Genomic DNA, 19,259 nt, shown 5'->3' with positions numbered 1-19,259 from the left:
CCCGGGACAAGCTCAGGGTAGAACCGCTGCTCCTCCACATCGAGAGGAGCCAGCTGAGGTGGCTCGGGCATCTCTTTCAGATGCCTCCTGGGCGCCTTCCTAGGGAGGTGTGCCAGGCATTTCCCACCGGGTGGAGGCCCGGGGAAGACCCAGGACACGCTGGAGGGACTATGTCTCTCGGCTGGCCTGGGAATGCCTCAGCATTCCCCCGAAGGAGCTGGAGGAAGTGTCTGGAGAGAGGGAAGTCTGGGCATCTTTGCTTAGACTGCTGCCCCCGCGACCCGGTCCCGAATAAGCGGAAGAAAATGGAAGGATGGATGGATATTTTTCTGATGTATGCCATTTTCAATCGGTTACTCTTCAGTATTGCAGGTGCATTTTAAAATGAAGTTGTGTACATGTTTGCACTGTACAGTAGGTATATAGCTGCAAAGGAAAGGATGCTCAGAAGCATCAGTCAGCCTGTGGAGCTCCAGGCACGAGGCTGAACCTGCCAGCCTTTATCACCAGTTATGACCCGGAAGCATGGAGATGGTGTACCATTGCTGTGGTGTTCACAAGGAAAAGTTTGACATTTTGGAACATACACTTACATATTTGCTTTCTTGCTGAGAGTCTCCCTCATATCTGTCTGCTAAATATGAAGTATGGTTAGCTTAGCCTAGCATAAAGACTAGATACAGGATGCGACAGCTACTTTGGCTCTTTGCAAAGATAACAAATGTCTGCCTACCATTACCTTCAAAGCTCACTAATTAACATGTTATATCTCTTCCTAGAAATAGTCCACGCATAACCTCTACTGATACTGCAAAGTGTTGTTTTTATACTTTGGTATTAGTAGAAATTAATCATTAGATACATTAGATTAGATATGCGTAGCCTGTTCATTAGTAAACTTTGAAGGTACTGATAGGTGAGATGTATTACCTTTAGATAGACCCAAATATCTAGGCATTTTCCCCAGTCTTTGTGCTCACCCGACCAACTATTGGCTGTAGCTTTATACCTAACATACAGATTTGTACTGTAGTCATCTTTTCATTTAACTATCAGCAAGAACACAAGTAAGCATATTTTCTAAAATGTCAGACTATTCCTTTAAGGTTCATTCTGCATAACTACCACTTTCTGGGATTTCGTCTGACTGGAAGCTATGGAAGTCTTTTCTCCTTCTCTGTCCTCATATTTTCTGACAACTTCTACTCTGTAGTATTGAAAAACATGCTACATGGAAGCTGGAAGAAACAGTAGCACTACTTTGAAATAGCACATACATACAAAATGTGTATGCATAAATGTATAAACTCAGTATCTTCAAAAACACTGCACATCAAATCTATTTATTGAGGCACGGTTCAACAAGCAGGTAGGAATGTATTCTGCATAGTTGTCACAGCTCTGTGCCTTGAATGACGATATAATTTCTCCTTTCCATTTAGAAAAACTTCCACAGTGGGAGTTCAGACAGGCGTGCACTTACCAGTTGCATCATAGAAAGAGCTTTTTAAGTCCGACATGGCACAACTAGGGAAAGTAGATGCTAAATTACACTTCATGAAATAATCATGAGCCAAGACATTGTCTCTGCTCTCTCATACTTTTAGTGTTGTATTGTTGAAAGCTCTCCTGTCTCTGCTGAGAGTCCTGGGCAGGGCTCCACAGTGCCTCATGTTGCTAGCAAGGAGCTGCATGAGATAATCATTGCTAATTTATCATTCTGACACGCTAACAGGATGGCGATAAATGGAACAAAGGGATGTCTGCATCACAGGCATGTTTTGTTCTTTTCACTCTGGTGCTCATCTGCTCTCTACAGGGATTTTAATACCAGCAGTAAAAGTAAATCAGCATTTTTGTGTCCCTTGTTCCTGATAATTTTAATGTTGGTAAAAATGCCTCAAACAAAGGCAAACCAGACTAGGATCAAAGTAAAGCGTGCTCATTTGATCTGAAGCAGATTTTGTGTTCTCTTCTGCTCATTCTCTCAGCCTCACGCCCAGTGGAAAACAAACTGTGCAAGGGTCCAATCCCCAGCAGGTCTCAGTTGTGCCAGATCCCCTGTCCCATCGACTGTGAGGTGTCACCGTGGGGCGCGTGGGGGCCATGCACCTTTGAAAACTGTGATGATCAGGCTGGAAAGAAAGGTACAAAGACAAGGTGCAAATAGTTTAAAAATGTCATGAGATGTCACATTATTATTATTATTCATCAAAGTTACTCTGTTATATTTGAGTCAGTAATTGCCACTATCTGTGATGTTTAACATTTTTCTAAATAATTATTTGAGTCAGTAATTGCCACTATCTGAGGCCACTTGTGATGTTTAACATTTTTCTAAATAAGCCACCTTCACTTCCCCCTTGCATGTATTCATTTTGTTTTTGTACTTTGGGAAAGATGTTTGTCCATCTCCTGTCCATCCTTTAGACACTGAGCTAAATTCTGACTGTTTTGCTGTGATGCTTTGATGAAAAAGCAATGACCCCTTCCTTTGTTCCTTCTTCTTGTTGCTGATACCAATATATTAAATATAAGGTCCAAATGATATATTATTGTGCATAACCTATTTCATTAAGTTCTACTGTAGTAAGCAAAACAAATGATTGTAAAAGATGTGGTGCTTTGTTTTACACTGTAGTAAATGTTGCTTATTTATGTTCCATTTTTAAGAGAACAACACTACACATATAAACATTATTAATGAGTCTGAAGGCATTCGTGATGTGGCAAAGTTTTTACTACATAATGTTATTATCATTTTATTGTAGCTATGATTTACACCATAGAGCTTCAAAGAATCAAAATGAGTAGGTGATGATTCAGTGTCTCTAGTTATAGGTGGTCATCTTTTTATTAAAAATGCATAAGAACCATATCTGTGAGTGGTACTTCAGCCATATTATAATTTCATGTTTGGTATAAAATGTGGTTTATCAGTATGTAGCAGGTGTTTAATTAATCTGGGTAAAGTTAAATGTTCATGCAAAATTACACATAAGTTTGATGTGGTATATGTGAAAGAGCAGCTTTGTGATCAGTGTTGTGTTCACTGAAGTCATAGGCTGGCGTGTGTATGGTTCACTGGTCACATGTGCATTATGGCTGTTCATCTGTGACATTACTGAAAGTAAAAGCTCACTCAGCGTTAGAACAAGATGGGTATAATAAGAAGAAGCTCTGTCCATGTGGGCAAATCTTGAAGGTTTTTTTTTAAATATTCACTTCAGTATTAATGAGCTGTTTTAACAAGTCAGCCATGAAAAGCTAAACCAAACTGATGCTAATCATGAGCATTTATCATCAGTGCTGGAAGAAGCACTCAGATCATTTAGCACAAATACCAGACATACCATTACAAGTAAAAGTTGTGGATTCAAAATGTTACTTAGGTAAAAGTACAGTAAGTATTTTCAGCTTTATGTAGTCCAAGTATAAAAAGTAAAAAAATAAAAAAATGTCCCCCTGACTGTTAACACTGATTCTGTTGTGGTGGTCAAGGTGAAGCTAGTTTTACCCGCTTTATATACAGTTCTGTAGCTTTGACCAGTGGGTCCCAACCTTGAGGTCGGGGCCCCTCCAACTGATCACAAAATACATCTTAGGGCTCATATTACAATTTATAAAGTAGAAAAGAAGAAAAACTGTTCTGCTACACATATTTATTTTTATTTTAAAACTTTAATCTTTAATTTTGTTGTAAAATAGCATCCTCTTTAAATGAAGCCATGAAAGTCTTATTTACTTCCATATGCACACAGACCTCTGTGACTATGGGCCCCAACTAATCACAGTTTATTCTGTAATCAACGTAATTAGAAATTACAAGTTTAATTTTTAACAGTGAAAGATTTTTAAATCGCTAAAGCTGTGAAATGCATGTAGTAGTATAAATGTACTACACACATATGTACTTGAGTAAATGTACTTAGTTACTTTCCACAGCTGCCTGTCCTACATTGGTATACTGTTCTTACATTTGGTTTGTCACTCCCTGTTTTTAAACTCTTTGCTGTGCCGCAGGATTTAAACTGAGGAGACGACAGATCACCAACGAGCCAACAGGAGGACCTGGAAACTGCCCACACCTGGTGGAGGCAGTGCCCTGTGACGAGCCCACTTGTTACGACTGGCAGCTGGTCAGTCTGGATCAGTGTGTTCCTGATGATGAGAAGCCATGTGGTCCCGGCACTCAGCTCGCACTGGTCCACTGTGTCAACAGCAACGGTGAGATGGGATAATTCAGACTCATCGTTCATGTTGCTGATCAGATGAGATTTTACTGCTAATGGTGCCTCGCGCCCCACAGTTTCAAAATGCTACAGCGGCAGTGTTGTTGATTGACATTTTTGATTACTCATCCTTAGAGCGTGCTGTGCATTTGGCTCACCTCCATTTATAACGAAGTGCCGGCCCGACCTTGTATGCAAAATGCTATATTTTCAAAGTCACCTGTGCACAGACCCACTGCCTCTTAGTGGTACAACTCTGTGCGTGACGAGACTTCCATGACTGCACTCCTGGTTGCCATTCATCAACATTCTCTCCAGACTCCTCTCCCTCCGTTCCTCCCTCTGTTAAATCTCTCCTGCGTTAACACTTGCTTGATTCAGCATTGCCATCTCTCACAGGCTGTCCCTCTCTCATTATGCTCTCCCTCTCTGCACACACAATTAAACCTTACAGGCACTAAATCAAATCAATGCTCTGTGGCCCTGGGTCTTTGAGTATCTTGTGCCCTTTGCTGCTCCTTATTTTTACTGCTACTTTTTATTACTGTAAATCTTAAATATAAGGGGTGGTGATGCAGTATAGGAGGCCATTTATGCCGTAATTCATACTTTCCCACACAGACACAACTATACTCTTACACACACACACTACTATACCCTCTTACATGTACAGTCATACTCGCACTCGGTGTCATACACACAACATCATAATCTCGCACAGACACTACTATACTCTTACACTCTTACATAGTTATGTCTGTGCAAGATTATTACTGTGCAAGTGAGGGAATATAGTACTGTGTGTGTAGGAGTATAGTACTGTCTGTGTAAGAAAGTATGAACATGAACGGCCTCCCATATTCCAGACATCATCTTGCCTTCAGGCTATGGATAAATGTTAGAGACATAATACAGAGCACAACACATTTTTGATTTTTATTCAATTGCTTCTTTCCTGCTAAGCTGTGTACTACAGTAAATACTGTGCTTATTTATTCAGCATGTAAAGTTAGACTGTACTGCTCTAGGAATCTAATTCACTTCCAAATGTACTCAGTAAATCTTCATTTTATGATCCAATCTGGTGACTTTGTTTATGTTTCCCCCACTAGAGAACTTGATTTGTCCTTCCAGCACCACCCACAAATCATAGTTCATGCATCAACTGCAGGTATTCAGTGAAGTTGGTCTGGTGGATAGTCCCCCTTTGTACTGCAGCGGTAACAGAAACTCAGCACTATTCTTTCTCCCCCTGACTTCCCTGATTGATCCCCCACCTTCACTCCCTCATCTGATGAAAATTGATTTGTTCTGTTTGGATTTTCACAGTTTTTTGCCTGAGAGATTTTTCACTGCAGTGTCAGCTGTATATTTTCTCCAAGTGTGTCCCAGTCATAAAAGAAAAGGCCACACAGCCAGGCTCCAGACAACAGGCGAAGGTCGATACAAATGTTATTGAAACATGGATATTGATATTCCCCCATGTGGAGCGCCTGGTCCTTCATGCAGCTAGCCATTTCTACTCTGCACACTGAGCATAGAGGTTTTCCTCTCAGAGTGTTCTGTTCATTCTCTTTTTTTGTTCATTCATGTTTTCTCTCTGTGAGTGGAAAAACTGCTGGGGTCCCTTGTCACTTCTCATTTTCATGCCGTCTCAGTTCAGTCATGATTGGTTCACTGCATATCTGTCAAAGTGACATCTTAATGCAAAGTCAGGCCATGTCTGACTTGTAGCGCTCAAGCGATTCTGCTTTGCTTGAAATTTCAATTCAACCACTGAAGGGTTTACATTTCCCTGGGTGTATGCATGACTTACAGAAGAGAATATGCTCTGCTTGGTTCACGGCAGCACATGGAAGAAACAGTAGATGAATACCTGAGGTAACATAATCTACTTATACTTGATGCTAAGTCATTATTAAAATGTGACAACAATAATGCAAAAATGTGTTTTTTACATTGTAGCTTCTTTCATGTCTTTGTGTCAAATCTTAATCTGTAGTGGAGTAGAAATATTCCGTAGCATAAAATAACAATTCTCAAAATTTGTTTGAATTGCTGAGGCAATAAATCCAATGCCCCCTCAATCCATTATCTATGCCACTTATCCTGAAGAAAGTCATGGGTGGGGAGGTAATCCCAGCTGACACTGGCCAAGAGGCAGGGTCTACCCTGGACAGGTCGCCAGTCTATCACAGGGCTGACATATAGACAAACAACCACACACACACTCACATGTGTGGCCAAATTAAAGTCACCAATCAACCTAAGCTGTATGTCTTTGGACTGTGGGAGGAAGCTGGAGTACCTAGAGAGAACCCACGCAGGCACAGGGATAACATGCAAACTCCACACAGAAAGGCCCTGGGTCGGCTGGGCCTTGAACCCAGAACCTTCTTGATGTGAACTGACAGTGCTAACCACTGCATCACCATGCCGCCCAAAATCCAACTTCTTCTGCACAAAACATTTACTTATTGCTGTTCCTGTCACATATGCACATTTTCTTACACTTTCTGCGCCAGACATATGATGCAATCAAAGAACACTGATACCAGTTTGGAGAATATCCTTCCCAAGTTGTCTTAAGAAAACAAGCAAGCCTGTCTCTACAACTGGAAATAGGCTGTGTGCTTGACATTGTGCCATCAATTAAGACACACAGCTGTTCATTCTCCCAGCTGCTCTGACTGTCTCTGTACTGAAGTGCAGATGATAACATCATTCCTTGAGCCTTCAAATGTGTTCTCATTACCCAAGTTATCACCCAGCCTATCCTCAAATGGCATGTAAACACTTGGCACCTGTTATACCACATGTGCCCTTCCTCACAGTACAGTGCACACAAAATACACGGTTAAGGAATTTGGTAAATATTTTCTTACTGCAGTATGAGAACACACACACAGCGAGGCACATACCAGTTTGACTTTCAATTAAAACTAGTCAAACATCTTTTGTCCAGTACACCATGTTTTAAGCACCTGTCATTTCATCCAGTTGTCTGTTTTATCTGGCTACCCAATGTCTTACCTGAAATATTTGGGAAATGAGGAGGTGTGTGCCTCCCTTTCAAGAAGCAGCTGCTCCAAATCTCATCCTCTCTTTGACAGTCAGGAACTACAACAAAAACATTTGGTGAATAAATCATAGTGGTGCTTATTTGTGTAACATTATAGTAAATAGACCAGTGTACAGTACGAATTTTAGCAGTTTACACTGCAGCCCAGTAAGACGAGTGGGGTAATAAAGGGGCAAAACTAGTAATTAGAGACCATTATAGCCTATTCTTAGGCGTATTTTTACCCACAGCATTAATGTAGTAATGTAGAACACAATCATTTTCTAATAATAGTAATAAGTGTTAATGGAGTCTATAAGATGCATTTCTTCCTAATTTTACAACTCAGCTTTAGCATCAGTTTTCTTGTAATAACTTCTTGTAATTGATGGTATTAAATATGACTATAATATTACTTAGCTTTGAAAAGCAGCTTACATCTGTCAAACTTTCCTACCTCTCAGCTTTGACCTTGTTATATTCTGTCACTTTTTTCTTTAGGAGAGGAGGTGGACAGAAGTCTCTGCTTGTCTTCTCCAGCTCCAGAGCCTGTCCCCTGTGAGGTGCCTTGCTCAAGGGACTGCGTCCTCAGTGACTGGACCCCCTGGTCTACCTGCTCTCAGACCTGCTCCAGTAAGACCATCGAAGGCAAACAGATGAGGACCCGTTCCATTTTGGCCTACAACGCCGGAGAAGGTGAGTCTCCGCCTGCTGGCAGTCATCTGCACCGTGGTGCATGGAAATATGCAGATGAGGCCTGGATATTGGCTTCGTCATGGGTGTTCTAGTCGTCCTTTGCTGTCACTCACTGAATGTCTGAATTTCACACTTATCTGAATCTGCATTTGTCCTCATCGCAAACAGTGTGCTTATCTGTCCTGGTGATTGCTTCTGTTAGTCTGTCTATTCAGCAGACGCCTTCTTTTATCTGTCTCTGAAATGTGCTTGTCTGTCTGTCTTTCTGTTTGTCATGTCACCAAACATCTTGCTGTTTTATCCGAGTGTGCGCTTTCCTCACAGTCACTACCATGGTTGTGGCGTGGATCACAGTGATGGAGGGTAACATTTGTAATTAATGTTTTCTGGTAGCTGCTTTAAACCTCTAGCTGTGTCTATTTGTAGCAAAATGAAAATGGTTAGCTTGTACATTATCATAACAGCTTTAAGGTAGCTAATAATTGATTTCAAACCTATTCAAGCAGTTATAATACTGCCAAGGCTTGTTGGTCATGTGTGAAATAGCTTCACTGTGTTAGCGGTTTCCTGTTGTCCTGCAGTAGTATTAGTTAAAGTACTGCATAGCTCACCTGTCACATTAACATACCTAACATCTGTATTTATCAAAGGTCTTTCATGGGTGCCCAAGTTTCCAGAACTTTTCAGTAAATCTTTGACTTTAGACTAGAAATAAATGTTATACCCAAAGTAGTTTCAGAATGGTTGATAAATACAAAAGGAAGCTATATTAAACTATATTCTGCTGTCTATTCAGACATGCATTTTTATGAAGGCATATACCCTACAACAATACCTGAAAGAACCTTTGTCTCTCCACCACTGCTTCCCCCTGCAGAGTCGATTATCTGATTAGATTTTGGGCTTCTTGGCAGATTTTCCAGCTCCAGTGGTGAATATTAATGAAGAAAAAAAAACTCACAGGAACAACTCGAAGCTTTAAAGCTCTCTGACACAGGGTTCACACTGATGCAACCACAAATATGGAACTGCATGATTAATAAATTAATAGGCATAATTATTGACCTATTTAGCATAGCTGCATTTAATTACATGGTGATTATGGTGGGACTTTATTAAATGTCTTTTACTGTTTGACACCCATGAGCTAATTAATATTCAAGTTGCATGCTAAGTGGTAGTTGCTGCAGCTTTTTGTGAATAAGCTGGACATTAATCAAATCTAGCAGCTTTGTTTGTTACACCAGCTTGTTTTTTCTCTCTACGGCTGTTTTTCTCCATTGTCCAACATACAACATACACCTATTCTGGGTCATTGTTCAGCCACAGCTCACACCCACTGGAGGCACCATGTCATACTACTGCTGGGGCTGGCCTGGCCCAGTCAGCAGAAAGGAAGTTGTTCTCAGTAACAGTTACTGTAGGTTCAGATATGTGTGAGTTGGCAGTTTGTGATTCAGGCCCAACTGTGTACACCGCCGCTCATTATGGAGCTGGCGCTCTGTCAACTCCAGCAGCGAAATACAGGTGTGAAGGACTCACAGTTCTGCGATGCCTCTCAATCTTTGCAGAAAGCCCTAAGTGCTGGCAATTACTCTAAACGAGAGAGGGCTTTCTCAGTTCATCGACTCAACAACTGACTGACTGACTGACTGACTGTCGCCTCAGAAGACAAATGAGAGGGAGACAGGCACAAAGAGAGGCAGAGTAAAAGGAACTGGGAAAACAATAGATGGAGGATGTACACAGCAATGCAATGCAGTGACAGTCAGACCTGTGACTTACAGTAACATTTAAAACTATGTCATAGGCATAAGCAGTCATCACAGAACAAAAGTGCCTGCATGCAAAAACCTAGGGCATATGTATAGGTATTTGTATATTTGTAACATTTGATTTTTGTGTTACCAATATCTTCATTAAATAGTAGTAAAAATACATTGGCCTCAATGCAGGCAGACATAAACTAAGTGATATAAATGAGCAGTCATTGTAAATACTGTCATATGTAATCATACTGTGTATGTATTCTGTTAATGATTAGCAAATATAGTCCCTGTCAACATTATATTCAGACAACAGACAATGTGAGTTTGATTGAGTCATTCTACTGTACCTCAGTTATAATGCTGTTGTAAACTGAAAATGTGTCAGTTAACTGCTGTGTGAAGGTTTGCCCTTAAAATCCCACTCTGTGGCCAATAAAACCCATGTCATAGACATACGCTGATGATAAAATATATTGCCCAGATACTTTATTTTGGTGGAAATATAAATTAATATGTGCATTATGTAGGTGCATACAACTGCATTCAGAGATGGTAACTTAAGATATTCAGTGATTTCAGAAGGTCAGAGATTTGTGACAAAAGTTACCCGTATTCATACCCGTGCTTTTCTGAGACTTAAATAGATTTCTGGGCAGCACCTTCAAAAATCTGTAATCCAGCTCACACCTCCACAGTTTCAGGATAATCATGAGTTGAGGTTTCTGTGAGTTATAGGTTCTAATATGTGAAGCCCAGCCTCTAAAAACAAGCACTTGCTTTTAATCCCAAAGATGTTGAGCAACAGAAAAAGGACTGATTATGCTAAAATATATGCAAAACAAAATGCACATATACTGTACATTAGGCATGAGTTAGTTATACTGTAATGATAATGTTAAATAAAAAACAAGGTAGGACAATGACATCTTGTGCCTTTTTCACAGCACATAACATCTAACAGCTGCATTCAAATCAATTTCCCTGGGCCTCAGTGTGTAGCCCCAGGGAAACAAGCTCTCACATCTCTCCAGCAACTTGAAACTTGCTCACTTACAGCTTCTTCTCAAAGTGTTTATTTAACAATTCTCATCTCTTTGTGAAAAAGAAAATGATTTTCAGGTTACATTCCCCATGAACATTAAACTAGTGCAGAGCATTAAAACTGGGATATGGTTGGATATTGGGCACAGTGATGATCATGCTAAATCATGATTTATGATTATCAGTGTGCCCAATTTTGGTATTAATATGCTTTTAATTAGTATTAAAATTTAATTAGTATTATTTTTTGCAATATCTTGTGGGCAGTGTAATAAGTACACCACATGTAATTCTGTTATGGCACGTGTTGCTAAACTATTGCCTATTTACACATCTCGTAGATTAGTTGTGTTTAGCCACTCGATGACTGCAGGTCCAGTACCTACTCCGGCTGCTCCACCATGTTCTCTAGTCATTAACTTTGTCTGTTGTTTTCTGCTGGGCAGGTATATTAAGTTGTTTTTTTTTTTCTTTTAGCTTTTTTGGTGAAAATAGTTGCTGCTGATTAACAAGAGCAACAGGAGTAAACCAAAACAGTAAAATCAAAACAATGAGCTAAAAGACACTAAAAAGCTCTGCAGAGCTAAATGGAGCTGGTAATTCTTTGTAGGTTTGTCCCTACACTACAAGCACCTTGTTTCATATTGCATAACATTCAATCTTTAAAAAAAAAAAAAAAAAAAAAGATTTGTTCAGGTTGAACTTCTCACATATGTGAAAATAATTTTGTTTTCCTAAACTGTTGTGTTGCTTCTTGCTGTGGTATTTTCAGGTGGATCCCTGTGCCCAAACAGCAGTGCCCTTCAGGAGGTGCGGAACTGTAATGAACATGCCTGTACAGTTTACCACTGGCAGACTGGGCCCTGGGGCCCGTGTACTGAAGACCCTTCTTCTTCATCCCTCAACATGTCCATGAGTACCCACGCCAGCAGCAACAGTCAGGGGCTCTGCTCCATGGGATTGCAGACTCGCAAGGTCATCTGCATCCGGGTCAACGTAGGACAAGTGCCTCCTAAGAAGTGAGCAGTCCTTTTTAGACTGTGTGGTTATTTTTGCCTCTCTGATTTAAAACTACAAAATCACTAGCTGGAATATTTTGCTGACGTAAAAATTGCCCTCTTCTTCGAGGTAATATCCATTTGCTTTGAGCAGCAGTTCTCAGTCATTTGTGATCAAGATCCAAGGCATGTCTTCATTTCAAACAATTCTCTATAATAGGTGATTTCACTGATTTGGACACCTTTATCCAAATAGAAGAAATGAATCAGTGAAACAAGGAGAACCCTTGATGTGTGAACTGATTTGTTGTAGCTTGATGAACACAACATGAGTTTATTCAGTCTTGAAGCAGATATTTTAAAGCCTTTCTTACATTGCTAAGTCAAACAGTGGCATCTGAGTATCTGTCAGGTTCATTAAGTGAATGCTAAAGACAGTTTGTTTATTAGAAAGGACATCAGTGGAAAACCGTCTATGATAAGACTGAGTATGCAGATATATGTGTAACACTGAGCAACAGTGAGATTAAAAAAAAACAAAAGAAGAGTCAGGAAGTGAGAGACAGATGACAGAACAGCAGTGGTGGGAAGCAAACTGGCAGCAGGAAGGTAAAGGGAGTCAGAGGAAACATCAAGGCAATGACAGAGCCAGTTAAATAAGCAGAGCAGACTCTAAAGTTAACTCATCCCTTCACAGGTGACCACAGTTAAATAAATAATCTCTTTGTCCCTGAAAACCTAATCAACCCTGCCGTTTTGGGCGCTGGTAATTTCTCATTGATGATAATGACAGTAATTAAATGGGTATGATACTTTAAGGCAATTTAATCATGAGGCAGATAAGAGACAAGATGTTTGTGGGTAGCTCTGAAGACCACACTGCATGAGGCAGAATCAAAATATACTGCTGAGGTTGCTTGGCATCTGGCAGAAAGTTCACTCTAGTCTGGTGTCAGTTGTGGTTGACTGAGTCACTTGACAACGGAAGGTAAAGGAGTAGATCTGCTTGTATCACATTATGTGGAAAAGAAGCCTAAAGTAGATTCATTACATCTGTGCAAAAAAATCAAGAAACGTCTTCTTCTGTAGGTTAAGTTTGTTCCTTTAGTGTCTCCCTAAAATTCATGACCAGTAAATTCCTCCTCCTCGTGTATTTTACCTCCCAGACATAGTTATCAGTGAAGAGAGGACAGGAACATGAATTATTTTAAGGGCCAGAGTGTGTAGTCACAAGGCAAATGTGATTCATAGAGAGCACCACATGATAAAATGAAGATTGATGTCCAGTTCAGGGGTGGCTGGTGTCCAGTTCGGGGGTGGCGTGTTCACCAGCTGACCCAGACACAGCATCTGCACTTATCGGGTTGCAGAAGAGAGGCTGAAGTCCACAGTGTCTTTTATTGCCTGTATTTTATTTTTCAAGTCTAAAAGCTGGACCAAAAGATAAACACAAGCTCAGTGGGTTGAAGAGTAGGAGGCTGATGGCACTGAGTAACTGTTTCAGTCGATGTGCCTCCATTATCTTTTGTTTCAACTGGTCAATAATTTTGTATAATCAAGTGTCATTTGTAATAAGTGCAAAAGAACAACATGACTTATTAATGATGAGGGGGAAAAAAAGATATTTTACCAAAGTGGACTCTCATCGAGCACCTACTCACCCACTCAGCGGGCGGTTGTTGTTATTGACCTCAGCAGAGTCAGACTGAGGGTTTGGATAAAGAAGGTCACACACTTGACAAAGTATTCCAGGAGCTGTATGACATTATAAACCTGCATTCTATTTAAGTGCGGATTGGTTTTATAGGCCATTTATTTGCAATTACCACAAGACATGATTTATGATTAGTATGTTTTTGCTTTTATGCATCTGTGCTGGTGATAGTTGTGGCTCAAAGTATTATGCTCTCGGGCTGCCCATCGGTTTGTCCCACTCTCGTGAATGTGATATTTCAGGAACACCTTTACGGAATTTCTTCAAATTCAGCTCCCAACTCACCCTCTTACAACACTGTTAAATGTATGTTCTGCAAATCAAGTACATGCATGAGAGACACTCTGATTTGCCTGTGGTTTGAAATTGTGGACTGTAATAGAGAAAACACAACAAAGTGAAAGTTGTCCACTATGTTTGGACCACAAAATAAAAGGTGTAGTTGTCATCACAGCCATAGCTTCTGTCAGCCTAGAGGCTTAAAGCAACGAATGACTGACACTGTGAGTGCTGTTACACAGGAGTCTCTCCGAGGCCTCTTCTCACCTTCATGGTCCAGTGGTGCTGTCCGTGGTGCTGAAAACGCTCCCATTATTCAGACTCGACAATCTCAGCTATGCCTCATTGTCCATTATTATGGCCTGTTGTAGCCTTTCTGCCTGTTGTAACCCTTCAAGATGTTGTTAAAAGTCTTGAAGTAGGTTTTCCCCAGACCACTGTCACTGGCAGGGCTCCAGTAATGGGCTGTAAACCAGCATGTAGACTTTCATTGCCTCAGAAAGAAGCTCACTGGATGTAGGACATTGGTTTTTATTTTAGCCCTGAGCACATAAAAGTTTTGGTTGTTGCCAAGAACTAAGTGCACACATTCACAGAAGGCATAAATTAATTTGAACACCTCATGGGCAAAATGACTTTGGCTCTTCAACTCCCAATGACAACCGCTGCCACCAAGATGGGTCCTATTAAGTTGATTGCCAATTAGCCTCATTTGTCAGCTATAAAAGAAGTCTGGCAATCAACACTTTGATAAGCAAGTTTTCAAAGCAACATGAGGCAATTAACAGAACTGGCAGACGCCAAATTATGTGTGCACTCAACATGCATGAGCGACAGTCTACAAAAGACAAAACAGAACTGAAATTGTATTTGGTTATCGAGACGAACACTTTTTTAAATTCATGCAACACAAACTGCAAACATTAAGGTGAACAGCAGTCACAAGCTGACACTGAGAACAATGATGTCTTCCCTGAGCCTGTCCTCCCTGTCCCTTTTAACTATAAGCTGAATTTCACTTTTGCTCTTGAATTGTTGGACAGACAGAATAAGCAACTTGATATCATCTGCCTAAGAGACTGTTACTGGCAGACACTTTCTGACATTTTTAGAAAGTGAAAGAGAAAACAATCAGCAAAAGAATTGACAAAGTTTAATAAGACACAGATAGAGGTGTTTTATAGCTGTGATAATTTAGACTCCACACCAGCTTGCTTGCCATAGAATCTCCAGGTCTGTGAAAGTCTGCTGGAGGGAGCGATCGCCATTATTTCAAAAGATATTTCATCATTTGGTTGTGTCACAATGGTGGTGCAGAGCACTGTCTAACACGTCACTCCAAAGACTCCCATGGGTGTTCGACTGGGTAGACTTCAATACATGATTTATGTTTCTCCACTCATTTGTTCAGATTTTGTCCCTTGTCTGTGGTGATGTAAAGGTTGTGTGCCTTCTTTCGTGTACGTTTGTCACCCTGTTTAACCCCTGCAGATTGAACAGACCGCAGTGGCATTTATCTCAAGGTCTAACACAGCTTTTTACATCCTTGATTTATGTATTTCTTGACCAAAGCAATAGCATAAAGAAGCAATAACCCTGGTCTCCTGGCCATCTGTTGTTCTGAGGCACTAGTATTTCCTAGCCTGCATTCAGAAGTGACTTGTTTTGTTTTTTTGTTGGGTTTTTTTTGCCCTGCATATCTTTATCTGGCACAATCCAGCTGACAGGCATTCTTGATCAGTCCACCCATGGGATCCCAGCAGAACAAACAAACATGGCTTCTGCAACCTTCATATGCAGATGTGCCCTGTCTCATTCACGGATGGATCTGAGCTGTCTTCCTCCTGCAGCCTCAGGCAGTGAACCTCACAGAGTGCATGTCACACACATGCAGAAACACACACACACACACACACACCATTGTTTCCATCACTTACTGGGTCTCTACATAAACTTACATTCATTTCCAGGAGACTTATCCTAACCTTAACCAGAACTGCTACTTGTCTAACCTTAACCAAAGCTGACACATGCTCTAACCTTACACCTCATCCTTTTTGTAAAATTGGATGAACTATGTAATGGGGACCAGAATTCCGGCCCCCGCAAAGATAGTAACTCACAAATTTCGGGCCATGCAAGTATAGAGAAACAAGGCCACACACACACACTGACTGTCAGAGCACAATAGAATTGAGAGACACAGCAGAAACAAATATGTCAGTGCCTCGGGCTTGGGCTGCTATCATCCTATCGAGAAAGCTGTTGTGGTGTGAGGAAAAACCAACAACGTCTGCTTATTGATTCTGACAGTCTGTGTGCTGAATGGTACCAAATGTGTGTTTATATAATCACATTGATGCTGTGGAATTTGTAAAAAGGAAACTGAATGATTCATGGTTATGATGTTCGACAGGAGCTGTATTAAGCCCAGTCAATCATCTCCCTGCTGTGTTTTCTAATGGAGGCTGTGTTTACTCCCTGTTTTTTAATGTGATAGATTGCTAAAAGCCTCAAGATGGAGGCCAGAGGCACCACTGAAAGGGCCCTTGAAGAACTGCGACGTTTTATGCTGAATTAAACAAATTATGTTGTTATTCTGTGGTCTGTAATTTTGATAATGAATTAGGCCTTATCCTCTCCCACCAGACCTTGCTTTTTGTGTGCACTCTCTTAAAACTACTGACAGTTCTTTGCTTTGAATCTTCTCTCTTCATCCTGCTCAACCATCTGCTCATTTTTCAAAAACAGCCTGTCGCTGAACAGATTACTCAACACTAATGGCAGCAAACACAACATAAGCATTAGCCTGGCTGCTCGTCTTAATGTCACGCTCTGGGACAAGTTCCCAGTGCCATGTTGTGTATATCTTTGCCTCGCTATAAATCGTGGAAAGATCATGACAAGACTTTGACTGGAACTAACAAGTCAGTTACAACCAGATATCATTACTGGATGGCTACATTGATTTTAGTAGTGCATTTCTACAACGAGAAAACACAACTGAGCATAGAAAGAGAAAAATGCATAATAGAAAATAATGCAGTTAGGGTCAAATACCCCAAGCATACCCCTTATAACTAAATGGTTTGTCTTCAAAAAGACAATAGGGTCAGTGTGACAAGTAAAAATAAAAGTAGTAGAGACAAACATGGCTACAAGAGAAATAAAGGAGGAGAACAGTGGCACAATAAAATGTACACATAATAAAAAATGCATAAATGACAATATTACAACTAGCTTTTATATCCGTTCCTTTCATATCCTAGTATTCTGGCTGGTATTGTGTTCTGTCAACAAACGCTACACCAGATTGGTGCATTTAAAGAAGAGACAGACATTCACATTCACACCATCAGGCAAAATCTAAATGTACTGTAGACATCAGAAGTGGAAGTGACCACTGACTCAGCTGACCAGCTGATCTTATTTGGGATCTGCAGGATGTGAGCAGCTTACCACTCTGTGACCAGGCTGACACTTCACATTTACACCTATGGATAATTTAAAGTTGCTGGCTCTCAATACAATGGGAGAAAACTGGAGCGTCCAGAACAAAGTCACACAGACAGAGAGGGAGCGAGGACACACCGCTGAATAAACCCTTTAGTCTCAAATTTGTTAAAAACTGGAGTAATTAGCTCATTCTTAATATGTGTGTTTTATTGACATAATTAAAAAAGCGTAATGTCACAGTCACAACCAAAAGCCATTGTTTAAATTACATGAGAGGTCAAGTGAACCTACAGTATATAGGATCAGCAATGCACTGATATATGGTAGACAATGGCTGTGTAATTCCTAAAAGTAATTAGAAGGAGTTTCAGTTTTAATTTTAACACAAAGCTAGTACAGAGGTTAAATGGGAATGTTATGGATTCCTAGTTAGTATTCATGCAGCAGAAGTTTGAATTAATTGTAGATGTGCTGCAGCTTTTTGTCTTAAAGAACAATACAGTAAATTGTAATAGGCAAGATGTGAGACAGAACAATGGATGGTTTATTCAAGCTGTTGTAAAGATAATAAAGGGTGTAGTTTTGCAATGTCTCTCACTTGAAAAGAACAGATGTTTCATATACAGTAGTTCAAATGGAAATCAAAAATGACCCCTAGTTTCTTGGAAACCAGCTAAAAGTCAGAGGAGCTAGAACATTTAAAAGGGCACAGAGCATATACTTTAATTTTGTTGTCATTTGACTACAGAAAAAGATCAATTTTTGCACACTTTGTGTATAGATTTCTGGCCAGAAATACAAATACAAATGAATGATAATGTCTTGCCATATAAATGGATTAGACAATAATATGCCAGTGTGAGTCCAGCTGCCCCCCACATGGCCAAAAATCTGTTAAATTCAGGTTTAAGGTTTGGTGAGTTGTAGGCACAAAATAATCGGGATCAGGAAACATCAAAGCCATCAAATGCCTGAAATAAATTAATTTTGGTTGTGGATAAGAAACAGGATGTGAGCTCCAATCTCCTGTGTCTGTTGAAGTCACACACGTTGTATGCCCAACCACACACACTGACCTCCTCCCTAAAGAGTCATAATTCAATCAACCAGGAGAAACTAGTTTTCTTCTGGGCAAAACTTAAATGCAGGTCAGTGCTGCTGGTGTGGACAGTGGTGCCAGAACATTTCCTTGTGCTTGTGTGTATGTGTGGAGGGGAACAGGCAATCTTTCCTTGTGCTTGTGTGTATGTGTGGACACGGGGGAGGGGAACAGGCAATTTGTACTGCAGTAATGGGTCTTAGTTTGGTATTCAGAACATGTTGCACCTGGATCAAGGGAAGCTGTATTTTTACTGTACTGTTTTACCAAAATAGGAATATTGTCCTTTGAAGAGCTCACACAAGTATTAAATTATAGTTCATCCTCAAACATTTACTGTTTTTGAGTAGCAGAGGGAGTATAACTAGGTCAGAGGTATAATCCACTCTATGCGAAAAGAGCTCTTGGCGTCACAGTATCTCTTACTGTAGACCTGCATCAGTGCCCTGGTCTCATGGCATGGATAGGTTTTTGTAGGTCTGAGGCAAATTTCCAAGGAATCAAGAGTCAAAGAAGTGAGTTACAACACCTGTAGTCATTTTAGAAACATAATAGTTTAGTTTATGAAATGCTAATGATTTCCAGACATTTCAGAGCAGAGACTCACTTGTGTCATAATAAAATGATATGTGTTGAGGGTATTCTGTTTGCTTCTGAATGAGGGATGGATTTGATCCCAGTCAGTAAAACTCCTCAGTATCTTAATAAGAGATCCACAATCTGATTTAGTAAGTTACTCAGTGTGATGTGTTCCCTCTTTGATGAACTCACAGTAAACTAGTTTGAGGTTGAAGTAACAGGTTTATAAATGAAAAGTTGTTTATTTTATTTTTCTTAAATGGTTTATGAACCCACAGGTTTGTAGCCTCCTGCTTATTGAATTGCTTTCATAATAAATTGCATTTATCTGTGTT

General features: G+C 40.2%; 1 protein-coding gene across 6 annotated transcripts in view; it reads left to right on the top strand.

Moving 5' to 3' along the window:
* The window catches only part of thsd7ab (thrombospondin, type I, domain containing 7Ab), a 158,588-nt gene that overhangs the window by 81,476 nt on the left and 57,853 nt on the right, over positions 1-19,259 (top strand). For all 6 annotated transcript variants that reach the window (XR_002276208.1, XR_002276207.1, XM_020615536.1 and 3 more), the window contains exons 5-8: positions 1,992-2,147; positions 4,024-4,227; positions 7,795-7,989; positions 11,572-11,818. Coding sequence is in view for 4 of the 6 variants with exons in the window: in XM_020615536.1 (XP_020471192.1) it covers positions 1,992-2,147; positions 4,024-4,227; positions 7,795-7,989; positions 11,572-11,818 (802 nt within the window). In the remaining 2 variants the exon portion in view is untranslated. The remainder of the gene's footprint in view (positions 1-1,991; positions 2,148-4,023; positions 4,228-7,794; positions 7,990-11,571; positions 11,819-19,259) is intronic.

Source organism: Monopterus albus, unplaced genomic scaffold (assembly GCF_001952655.1).
Source record: "Monopterus albus unplaced genomic scaffold, M_albus_1.0 scaffold166.1, whole genome shotgun sequence".
NCBI lineage: Eukaryota > Metazoa > Chordata > Actinopteri > Synbranchiformes > Synbranchidae > Monopterus > Monopterus albus.
This window is presented reverse-complemented; position numbering and strand designations above follow the sequence as displayed.